The 13,281-nt window shown below is 35.4% G+C and overlaps 1 protein-coding gene across 6 annotated transcripts in view; it reads right to left on the minus strand.

The window, feature by feature from the left end:
- ALMS1 (ALMS1 centrosome and basal body associated protein) overlaps positions 1-13,281 on the minus strand; it is a 222,472-nt gene that overhangs the window by 155,438 nt on the left and 53,753 nt on the right. For all 6 annotated transcript variants that reach the window (XM_055312267.1, XM_055312271.1, XM_055312268.1 and 3 more), the window contains one exon: positions 10,018-10,177. In XM_055312267.1, the coding sequence (XP_055168242.1) occupies positions 10,018-10,177 (160 nt within the window). The remainder of the gene's footprint in view (positions 1-10,017; positions 10,178-13,281) is intronic.

The following is a 13,281-nucleotide window of genomic DNA, read 5'->3' on the forward strand; positions in this document are numbered from 1 at the left end:
TGAATTTACAAAACAAGACAGTGCTAGTAAAGATAATTATATAGGTAATTACAAAAAGCATATTTCCATATTTCTTTTCCTTTCTTAACTGATTTTAAAAGCAATTTTACACAAAGTGATATGTATATAACTATGTTAAGGGGGCTATTACATAGAAATGTAACATATTTGACAATGACATCAAAAAGAGGCAGGTAGAAGCAAAGCTGGCGTGAAGTAAGGAAAAGACACTGGATGGTAAATTCAGGAACAAATGAAGAGAATTAAAAATGGTAAATTAGAAGGATTAATATAAGTTCTATAAATACTAGCTCTATTCTCAGTTCCTTAAACATACATAAAATTATATAAATAAGTATAATAATGTAAAAATGTATTCTTGTGTGTTTGTAACACATATAGGTGTAATATGTATAGTAATAATAGCACACACAAAAATAGAGCTATATAGGAGTAACGTCTCTGTATCATACTACAATTAAGTTAGTATAAATAAGGTATATATTCTAAAAGATAAATTTTCTAAGCCCTAAACCAACCACTAGAATATATCCTAAAAAAATTAGCTAGAAAATCATTAAAGAAATTAAAATGTGACACTTGGGGCACCTGGGTGATTCAGTCAATTAAGCATCTGCCTTTGGCTCAGATCATGATCCTAGAGTCGTGAGATGGAGCCCCACATCAGGCTCCCTGCTCAACAAGGAGTCTGCTTCTCCCTCTCCCTCTCCCTCTGTGTGCATGCGCTTGTTCTCTCTCTCCCTCGAATAAATAAAATCTTTAAAAATAATAAATAAAATAAAATATGACACTAGAAATATTCACGAAGTCCAATAAAAGGCAGTAAGATAGGAACATAATAAAAAGACATGAAACATGGAAAACAAAAAGAAACCCAGCAAATATATATCCAATCTTAATCAATAATGGCATTGAACATGAACTGATTAAACAATTAAATCAAAAGGCAAAGATTGTCTGTCTGGATTTAAAAAAAAAGATCAGTAAGATCTAATTATAAGGTGTGTACAAGATATACACTTTAGGTTCAGAAATACAAATAGGTTGAAAGTAAGAAGATGAAAAACATAAAGCAGCAAGCATAACTGAAATGACTATTCTGAAGTAAGAGAAAATGACCTTAAAACAAACAAACAAACAAAAAACTGTTACTAGAATTAAAGAGAGACTATTTATAACAGCAAAGTCAATTCATCAGGAATATATAACAATTATAAACATAAATGCACTTAATATCATGGTCTCAAGATATAGGAAGCAAATATGACCCAAAAAATGATAAAACAGTTAAACAATAACTGCTGGAGATTTCAATAGCTTACTTTCGAAAACAGAAAACTAGGCAGAAGATCAACAAGGATACAGGACTTGAACCCTATCAGAAGACTTGAACCCTATAAACCCATTAGAACTAAGAGACATGTATAGAACACACACCTAACAATAGCAGAATGTGCATTCTTCTCTAGAGTAAACCATACATTCTACAGAATAAACTATACACTAAGACATGAGAGTGAGCCTCAATAAAATTTAGATAACCTAAAATCATACAAAGTATGTGCTGTCCAACAAAAATGGACTCAAATGAGCTATTAATAACAAAAAGAAATTCACAAATATGTGGAAATTAAACAAGACATTCCCAAATAACCAAGGGGTCAATGAAAACAAATTGCAATAGAAATTAAAGTGTTTTAGGTGAATTAAGTAAAAAACACAATAAACCAAAACTATGAGCATGTCACTAACATAGTGCTTAGAAATTTATCACCTATGTCAAAAACAAAGTCTTAGGGTGTCCAGGTGCTCAGTCAGTTAAGCATCTGCCTTCAGCTCAGGTTGTGGTCTCCAGGTCATGGGATCCAGCCCTGAATCAGGCAACTCACTCAGCAGGAAGTCTGCTTCTCTCTCTCCCTCTGCCCTTCCCCACTGCTCATGTGCATGTGCACTCTCTCTCTCTCAAATAAATAAAAGATCTTTTTTAAAAAGTCTCAAATCAATAACCTATTCTTTCACGGTAAGAAACCGTAAAAAGCACAAACTAAAGCTGAAATGTGAAAGGAAAAAAATAAAGACTAAACTGGAAATGAAACGGAGATTTATTTTTTTTTAAAGATTTTTTTTAATTTATTTATGATAGAGAGAGAGAAAGAGAGAGAAAGAGAGGCAGAGACACAGGCAGAGGGAGAAGCAGGCTCCATGCTGGAAGCCTGACACGGGACTCAATCCTGGGATTCCAGGATCACGCCCTGGGCCGAAGGGAGGCGCTAAACTGCTGAGCCACCCAGGGATCCCCTGAAACAGAGATCTAAAAAGTTGGGGAAAAGATCAGAAAAAGTAGAAAAACCAAAATTTATTTCTTTGAAAACATGAACATAATTGACAAAATTTAGCTAGACTCACCAAAAAAAAGAGAAATAGAAAAACTCAAATTGTCAAAATCAGGATGAAAGAAGGGATATTACTAACAATCTTCCAAAATAAAAAGGATTACATGGGAATATCATGAACAACTATATGCGAACAAATTAGATAACCTCGCTGGAATGGATAAATTCCACAAAGGACAAAAAATTACGAAAACTGATTCATGAAAAATATAAAATCTAAATAGACTTACAGCAAGTAGAGACATGAAATTAGTAATTTTAAAACTTCTACAAAGACTATGCTAGGCAGCTTTACAGTGAGTTTCATTCAATAAAAACTAATCCTTTTCAAACTCTTAAAAACTAGAAGAGACAATGCTTCTCATCTCAACTTGTGACATTAGCATTATCCTTGTACCAAAACCCAATAATAGCAAAAATCACAACAAATCCACACACCAATACCTACTATGAATATAAACACAAAAGACCTCAAGAAATTATCGACAAAACAAATCCAACAACATACAAAAGGATTGTATGCCCATAACCAAATGGCATATGTAACCAAGAATGCAAGGTTGGTTCAACATACAAAATTAATTAATAATCCTATATATATTATCAGAATATAAGACAAAAACCATATGATCATCATAAAAGAGGCAGAAAAAATATTTAACAAAATCTAACACCCTTACAGGATAACTTGATAAACATGCTCTAAAAACTACAAATGGAACTTCCTCAACCTGATAAACAGCATTTACAAAAATCCCACAGCTAACATCATGCTTAATGATAAAAGACTTTATACATTTCTACAAAGACCAGGGCAAGAAGACAAGAATGTCCATCCTTGCCACTTCTATGCAACATCGTACTGAAGGTTCTAGTCAGGGCAGTTGGGGAATTGAAATACATAAAAGGCATCCATGTTGGAAAGACAGAAAATTCTATTTGCAGATGACATGGTCTTGTATAAAAAAGTTTTAAGTAATCCACACAAAAAAAATATTAGCGATAATAAACAAATAGTACAGCAAGATTGCAGCTATAAAACTAACATACAAAATTCAACTATATTTCCATACACTAGCAATGAACATTGCAAAAGTGAAATTAAGAAAACAATCTCAGGCAGTCCGGGTGGCTCAGCGGTTTAGCGCCGCCTTCAGCCCAGGGCCAGATCCTGGAGACCCAGGATCGAGTCCCACATCGGGCTCCCTGCATGGAGCCTGCTTCTCCCTCTGCCTGTGTCTCTGCCTCTCTCTCTCCCTCTCTGTGTGTCTGTCATGAATAAATAAAATCTTTAAAAAAAAAAAAAAAAGAAAACAATCTCTTTTTTTATTTTTAAATTTTTTTAGTTTATTTATTTATTTTATTTATTTATGATAGTCACACACAGAGAGAGAGAGAGAGAGGCAGAGACACAGGCAGAGGGAGAAGCAGGCTCCATGCACCGGGAGCCCGACGTGGGATTCGATCCCGGGTCTCCAGGATCGCGCCCTGGGCCAAAGGCAGGCGCCAAACCGCTGCGCCACCCAGGGATCCCAAGAAAACAATCTCTTTTCAACAAAAGGATTAAATGACTCAGAATTAATTTAACAAAGAAGTGCAAGATTTGTACACTGAAAACTACAAAATCTTGTTGAAAGAAATAAAGAAAACCTAAATAATGGAAAGACATCCCATATTTATAGATCAAAGTATATATAAGATGACATTCTCTCAAAGACAACCCAATTTCACAGATCTAAATATTTATTATGACAGCAATATTCCCAAAACATATCTACACATTCAGCACAATCTGACACATACTACAATATGGATGAATCTTGAAAAGATTATTCTAAGTGAAATAAGCCAGTCATGAAAAGACAAATACTGTACAATTCCACTTATATTAGGTACCTAAAGTAGTCAAATTGAGAGATAAAAAGTAAAATGAGAGTTAACTAACAGGAGGTATGTGACTGTTTTAGCTGGGCAATGGTATAAAGTATGGACAAGAGAAATTATCCATTTGGTAGCCTGTATATTGTTGATATCCTTTTAAAAATTATTCTTGGTAATTAGTGTTTAATAGTAACAGAGATTGTTTTACAAGTTTTGTGGATGGATGGCAGTGATAGTTGTACAATGTGAATGTATTTTTGCCACTGAACTATGTTTTTAAAAATGTTTAAGATGGTAAATTTTATGTCATGTATATTTTACCACTACTTAAAATATTAATTTTTGGGATGCCTGGGTGGCTCAGCAGTTGAGCCTCTGCCTTTGGCTCAGGGCATGATCCCAGGGTCCTGGGATCGAGTCCCACATCAGGATCCCCGAAAGGAGACTGCTTCTCCCTCTACCTGTGTCTCTGCCCCATTCTGTATGTCTTTCATGAATATATATAAATTTAAAAAAAAAAAAAAAGAAAGAAAAACCAGGCACCTGGGGGGCTCAGTCGGGTAAATGTTTGCCTTCAGTTCAGGTCATAATCCCAAAGTCCTAGGATCAAGTCTGGCTTGGGGCTTCCTGCTCAGCGGGGAGTCTGCTTCTCCTTTTGCCCTTCCCCCCTGCTTCTGATCTCTCTCTCTCTCTTTCTCAAATAAATAAAAATCTTAAAAAAAAAAAAGAAAAACCAATAAAGTGGACTTCATCAAAATTCAAAACTATGTGCTGCAATCAATACCATCAAGTAAGTGAAAAGACAACCCAGAGTGGGAGAAAATTTTTGCAAATAATATATCTGATAAACACCTACATCCAAAGTATAAAAAGAACTCTAACAACTCAATATTTAAAAAATCAGTAACCTAGTTAAAAAGTAAATATCTAAGGATATACAAATGGCCAATAAACAAGAAAAAATGCTCAACATCATTAGCAATTGGTAAATGTAAATCAAAATCACAAGATACCATTCCATACCCACCAGAATGGCTATAACTGAAAAGACAGAAAATAACAAGTGTTGAGATGTGGAGAAATTAGAACCCTCATCATGCTGACGGGAATGTAATATTTTACACACTTTGGAAAACAGTTTAACAATCCTTCAAAAATGTTAAATGCTGTTTCCATAAACCAGCAACCCACTCCTTGATATATATCAAAGAGAAATGAAAAATATACACAAAAACATGCATATGTTCATAGCAGTATTATTCATAACAACCAAAAACTGGAAAAAATCCGAATGTCCATCAACTGATGAATGGGTAAACAAAATGTGACATATCTATACTTGGTAATAAAAAGGAATGAGTACTGATACTTGCTATAATATAGCAAAGTACTGATACTTGCTAAAATATAGCTATAATACAGACAAATCTTGAAATCAATGAAAGAAGCCACTCACAAAAGATCACATACATGATACATACATACAAATCAATCACATGATTTGATTTATATGATAATGTCCAAAATAAGCAAATTTATAGACACAGTGGATTAGTGGTTGCCTAGATTGCCTAGGGGTGAGGGAGGTGTGGAATGAGGACTGAGTACAAACAGGTACAGGGTATGTGGGTATAAAAATGTTTTAAAATTAGAGTGTATTGGGCTCCCTGGGTGGCTCAGTCAGTAAAGTGTCCAACTCTTGATTTTGGCTCATGTCATGATCTCAGGTCCTGGGATTGAGCCCTACATCAAGCTTTTTGCTTAGCACAGAGTTTGCTTGAGGATTCTCTCTCTCTCTTTCCCTCTGCCATTCCCCGTTTGTGCCTGCTCTCTCTCTAAAATAAATAAATAAATCTTAAAAATAAACAAAAACAAAAATTAGAGTGTAGTGAGGATGGTTACCAGATGGGAAGTGGGTGGGGGAACAAGATAAATAGGTGATGGGGATTAAGAAGGGCACCTGCTGTGATGAACACCAAGTGTTTTATGGAAGTGTCGAATCACTATACTGTACACCTGAAACTAATATTACACTGTATGTTAACGAACTAGCATTTAAATAACAACTCAAAAACCAAATAAAAATACAATTAAGAATATAGTGATGTTTGTACAACTTGGTGAACTGTAAACTTTAAATGGGTGAAATGTATTACATGTAAATTACATTTCAATAGAACTGTTTTTTAAAAAAACTAATGACAGATGGCTTCAATTTCCATTCTAAATATATTTCACCTTCCAAAGCTCTAGCTTAGTTGCTCTTATATATTTTGACAATTTTTTAAAAAGAAAATTTTCTTGTCCAACATGTAAAGAGCTTAGAAGTCATTCATATCTACAGAAGAAAAGAACTGAACAAACTGAAAATCAACAACTCTTGGATCCATCAGAGAAGTGAGTTCACAAAGTAAAACAACTATTCTGAAAACCAGAGAGATGAAGATAAAGAATCACATACTGCACGGAGAAGACACTGGAATCACAAATGCCTAGGAAAAATTAAACTTTAATTAACCAACTGCTAGAGGCTAAGCATGAACTTCCTTTAGAGAGAACTCTTAAGGCCAAAAAATACAAAAACAAAAAAACCCTTGTAAGGCCGAGCTTTAGAAAGAACTCTACATTTTCATGAGCTTTACTTCTGGGGACCCCACAAAGCTATTAAGATGAACATGAGACAAAAATACTCTCATACTCTTGGCACAGGGAAGGATAATCATTTTAGAAGAAGACCAGATAGACTGGCCTCAGGGAAACTCTATTACCAGAGTCTAACCAAATGGGTTTTACCAAAATCTAACCAACCTGGGAGAAGGGAAACACACAACTCTAGCCCCACCTCCCAGGCTTCCTACTTCACCTAGGCAAAAGAAAAATGCTAAGAAGTGCTTGTAAAAGCAATAGCTCAGGGACACAGGCTCACTAAAGATTGACTCCTAATCATAAGATTATTATAATGCAACCTCTCCCCTCCACACCTTATCACTACATCAATAAGGCTCCTCTATAATAACAGAATATTACAGATGATGGAATGTAAGCAAGTCCCGGACCCTATTTAAAAAGGAGTGTCAGGATGCCTGTGTGGCTCAGTGGTTGAGCATCTGCCTTTGGCTCAGGGCATGATCCCGGAGACCCAGGATCAAGTCCCATGTCAGGCCTGTTTCTGCAGGAGCCTGCTTCTCCCTCTGCCTGTGTCTCTGACTCTCTCTCTCTGTGACTCTCATGAATAAATAAATAAAATCTTTAAACTAAAAAAATAAATAAAAATTAAAAAATAAAATGGAGTGTCAACAGAAACCAAAAGACAACAGGAGACAAAAAACAAGGACATCAAAGGAAATTTTAGTGTCTGACAATTACAGCAAACAATTAAACAGCCTAACTTCTAGCCAGTAAACTCAAAACCTCACACCAAAGGCCTATTTACCTCACTTCTTTTTACCTAATACATCATGCCCAGTGGTTTTGTTCTTTTTAAAAATGATTTTTATTTATTTATTCATGAGACACACACAGAGAGAGGCAGAGACACAGGCAGAGGGGGAAGCAGGCTCCCTGCAGGGAGCCCAATGCGGGACTCATCCCAGGATCCCTCAATCACATCCAGAGCCAAAGGCTCTCAACCACAGAGCCACCCATGTGCCCCCATCATGCCCAGTGTTTAACAAAAAAATTACAAGGCATGTTATAAGGCAAAAAAACAGTCTGAAGAGACTAAGCAATATAAGCAGAGGGAAGGAAACTCAAAGAATCAAAAAGAAATGACAGAAGTCAAAAAACAGTGTAACAGAAATGAAGGATGTTTTTGATGGGCTCATCAATAGGCTGGATATACCAAAGAATGAATCAGTGAATTTTAAGGTAGGTCAACAGAAACTTGCCAAACTGAAATGTAAAGTGGGGAAAAAAGAGAAAGAAAAAGAAAAAGAAAAAAAAAAAAAAAAAAAAAAAACAGAACAGAACAGAATATCCAGAATTTTAGGACAATTTCAAAGGATGTAAAGGCAAAAGCAGGGTGATACAGATTACAACTTGAGAATTCTTTATCAAGCCATGCTATAATCATTAAAAGAGAGAGCCCCCAAGAAGACATTTTTAGACACGGTGCCCTTCTCAAATCCTACGGTAGTCCTCCTCTCACCTCTGAGACCAGGCCAGACATGACCTGAGACTCTCAAATAATTCTGACATCAAAATTATTTCTGATACATTTAAACAATTAGATACAGTGATTTCAACTATGCTCATCACTAAAATCCCTGGTCCAGACAAAAGCAAATAATCTCCTGCCCCCACATTCTATTACTGCTCTGTCTTCTTACCTTGGTTCTTCCCAAGATTTACTCCTCCCCTCTCAACCTTTCTCCTGTGCTCTTTGAAACCTTTGTGCTATTTAATAATCTGTCTCACATACTGTCCTTGCAGCCCTCTTCCACATATTCTCTAGAAACAAGGAGAGATGGAAGTGACATTTAACTACTTCTCACAATGATTTACCATTATTTTCCATATTTCTCAAATAAAAATAAATGAAACCTCCTTTTTGAGGTTTAGGCCACACACAAGCTTCTCTACCATCCCCCACTATCACTTTCTCCTTGCAACTCCCAGTTCCTCCTGTTTTGTGAAGACTTCAAGGACTGGGTTCACTGATTTCCCTTAACCTCAAATCCCATATTAACCAGAAGATAATTAAATATAGTTAACTAAGCCAATAAGATAGCTTCAAAATCACAATTTGTTTTCTACCCTATTGATCTTTATTCAATTTCTACTATCCAATCCCAAGGCCATACAATGGATCTAATCACCCTTCAAACTGATCTAAATTTAAATTTAAAACAAATCCCCATTTAAATGCACCACACTTCAATCTGACCAAAATTACCCATTACTCTAGCTCTCTCCATAAGTTATATCCACATGATCTATTCAACTTCATAAATAAACCTCTGTCCCTTCTATTTTCTCCAACTAATAATTCTTGTGGTTTCTCTTCTTTCTCTATGCAGGCTAAAACCAACAGGTGATCAACTCTTACTGATTCCCTTCCACTGCTTTCCATCCACCATATCCACGTGGCCACTCAACAAATCCCTCAACCAAGGATCAATCCTATAACTCATTTTCTGTAGTCCTGAGTTTTAATAGAGAAAAACCAGAGATTCCATTAAGGTTGGTAAGAACATTACAAAATTATCTGCAATCTCAGCTGACTTCTCAGAACTACCTGCCAATTCTTTTGCTAGTTCTTGGTCAGCTGCAACTCCTACTTAGTAACCTAAATTCTGAGCCTGCACCAAGCTACTCTCCTCAAACCCCCTAACCCTCCTTTACCACTCACTACCTCTCCATCAGCAGATAATCTTGTTTTCTACCTCAGAACTGATCTCTCAGTTTCCTCTCTACAAACTTATTTGGATCTACTCTTCTCCTTTTCTGTTCCATTAATTTCTTTTTTCAAGTCACAGAATGGAATACAGAAATAATAAACTGACTCTAATATCAGACTCCTCATGTAATTCAGTTATAACATTGCCATAGAGAAGACAATGAAAAACCAAATGATTCATCTAATAAAATATCTGGGGATTTATAAATACATTTAATCCAAAGTTAACATTATTACAGGAGTTTAAAAATAAAAAATTAGCCTTAGCAAGGTATTTTTAACAAGCTAGCCATAAGAACACCTAATATCTCCTTTTCTACATACCTGCTGAATGTTTGAGAGTCTTTTGCACAGTGTCAGGAGATACTCTCAACATTCTGAGATCTGAAGAGTGATACTCCAACTCTCTGGCTGGCTCATGAGGAATAAATGGAGGCAATATAGATGAAAAGGGCTGATTAATGTCCATATTAGAATGACCTACCTATAAAAGGAGATTAAAAAAAATCAAGAAAATAGGATTAATTTTAGACTTCACCTTCACATTCATGAAAATGAATACTAAGCAGTTATACCAATTTCTTAAGATCATCTTCTCCACCATCCTAAATTCATATACAAGTCATATCTTGTTTGGTCAATTCTAGGAAGGCTCTACAAATTATTCTTAGGGTCTGGAAGTCTGCCTATATAGAATATTACAGATAGGAAGCCTAGAAGTTTGTTCCATATAAAAGTATGATCATTGAAGATTTTGAACTTTGGTATTACTCTTGACAAGTGTAAGAATTTTTTTTTTTTTTTTTTAAAGGAGAGGTATGTTGTCAAAAGTAAAGATGAAAGGAGGGAAGAGAGAACAGGAATATTTTCAAGAAATCCACAAATGTTTATAAAAAAAATTAAAGCATCAAAGAACTGGATCTATGATCAATTACCAAAATACTATGTCCTCAAACTTCTTTAAACAAAAGTAGTGGGAAATATAAACTGACAGTGAAGTAAAGGTTAAATGCTGAAAAAGAAGTTCTCAAAGATTCATCAGATCCCAGGAAGTACTTATTAGAAAAGAAATTAGAAACCATCATTGGTGATGTCAGTACATAAATATATAAAACTTTTCACCAGGTTCACATCATACTCTCATATAAAACAATATACTACTTTTAGGTTTCATTATTTTCCTAAAAATATTATTCCCTCTTTTTGATACTTCTCAGGGGAGAAAAAAATGTACCTAAGGATGAATTTGATTCCATTCTCTTTTATCAAGGTTTTTTCACTGTATAGTAATGAACAGTCTTAGAAGTTGGGATGGTATTAAAATAAATATTCTACTTCTACTGCCCTGGTCTAGGTTTCTCTACACCAGTGGTTCTCAGGTGTGGAAGATTTTGCCCCCATCCATCTCTCCCTGACCAAAAAACATCTGGCAATGCCTGGAGACATTTTTAACTGTCATAACTTGGAGCATGGGGTAGAGGGAGGGTAGCCACTGGCATCTAGTGAGAAGCCAGGGATGTTGGTCAGCACCCTAAAATGCACAAACAAGCCCCCCACAACAAAGAATTATCATATCCCAAAAGATAACAGTAAGAGAAATCCTGCTTTAAACATAGCACAAAGTTCTTAATTTTCAATTATCCCATTCCTAAAGGAGACTTTTTTGAAGTACAGCTCATTAACTTATGTATTTGTGTGTGTGTGTGTGTATGTCCCCAGGCACATATGTGTATTTAATATCAGTTTTACTCTAGAGCTTCCAAATGTAGGAAGAAAAAAGTTTCTATCCCAATCTTGACTTCAATAAAATTTCATTAATATTACTCAGCCATAAAAAAGAATGAAATCTGGCCACTTGCAACAACATGGATAGATTTGGAAGGTATAATGCTAAGTGAAATAAGTCAGAGAAAAACAAATATATGATTTCACTTATGTGGTATTTAAGAAACAAAACAAATGAACAAAGAAAAAAAAGAGACAAAACCAGACTCTTAATTACAGAGAACAAACTGATGGTTGGCAGAGGGCTGGGTAAAATAGGTGAAAGGAATTAAGAGTACACTTACCACCATCAGCAGTGAGTTATCTATAGAATTGCAAATGGACAATATTGTACACCTGAAACTAATATAACACTGTTAACTATACTGGAATTAAAATATAGAAATAAACAAAATTTTATTATATCAAAGCATTGAAACATAACAGATACTAGAGCAAGTAACAGAAAAGAAAATGTAGGGCACCAGGGTGGCTCAGTCAGTTAAGTGTCTGCCTTTGGCTCAGGTCATGATCTCAGGGTCCTGGGATCAAATCCCACATTGGGCTCCCTGCTCAGAAGGGAGCCTACTCCCTTTCTCTCCCTCTCCACCCCACTGCTTATGCTCTCTCTAATAAAGAAATGAAATCTTTAAAAAAAAAAAAGAAATGAAAATATACAGTGAAAAAGATGAGAAGAATTTAAGAGATCACCAGATCTTCATTACTAATTGAAAACAGGAGAAATCAGGAGGAAAAAATGAAAATTGGTTTATCTCCCAGTTTTTAATCAATAATGAATCAAAGATGATGAAGACACCAAGAAATGTTAACTTCTCTATAAGAATTAAGAAAATCTACAAGTCTGATTTCATAAAAAAAAGTTTGAGTTCTTTTGATATAGGCAAGTTGCATCTAAGGTGATGGAAAATTTTATGCAAGATAGCATTCAGGTCTAGGTCTACCTCAATAGAAATATTAGGATCTAAAAACGGATGGGATAACCATCACACAGAAAAAAGCATTTAAACCTTGAGAGGAGGGGTACCTGGATGGCTCAGTGGTTGAGTGTCTGCCTTCAGCCCAGGTCATGATCCTGGGGTCCTTGGATGAGTCCTACATCGGGCTCCCAGTATGGAGCCTGCTTCTCCCCCTGCCTATGTGTCTGCCTCTCTCTATGTGTCTTTCATTAATAAGTAAATAAAACCTTAAAAAAAAAAAAAAAAAAAACTTGAGAGGAAATTAGGTACTTGGTGGAAGAGGTAGAACCAACAAAACAAAAAGAAATCGAAAAAGTAAATCTTAAATAATATTTAGTTACATGGCCAAAATAAGGAGTACTAAAACAGTATTTTAACACAAAAGCTAAAAGAATGTAATATGCTGCTACCAGGAACAAGGAAAGAGAAACACAGGAGTAATAATGATAGGAGAAAACTCCTGGTGAGGGCCTAGGAGTCTAGTTTCAGTAAAGTGAAGAGAACTAATAGCCAGGCAGTACTATATACCCTACCCCACTCAATATAACAATGCATGAGGCTGCATTGTTTCTTATTCTTATTTCTTTATGCAGATGAGTAGAATAATCCTCCAAAGTCATCTGCCAAATGCATGAGGCTAAAAAATAATTGAACAAGGTTTTGACTCCAAATCTCTACACTCTTTTCATAACCCCAAGCTACATCATATATAAGTAGCTGCCAAAATAATCATTTAGAGAAATGATGATTAGGTACCAAAGTAAGGCAAACAAGTATAAATGAGTCTTCTGAGACACAGATGAGAATAAGAAAGAAACCAAGGAACAAACAAGCCCTCCAAGAGCAA

This window comes from Nyctereutes procyonoides, unplaced genomic scaffold (assembly GCF_905146905.1).
Source record: "Nyctereutes procyonoides isolate TBG_1078 unplaced genomic scaffold, NYPRO_anot_genome, whole genome shotgun sequence".
In the NCBI taxonomy this organism is placed as follows: domain Eukaryota; kingdom Metazoa; phylum Chordata; class Mammalia; order Carnivora; family Canidae; genus Nyctereutes; species Nyctereutes procyonoides.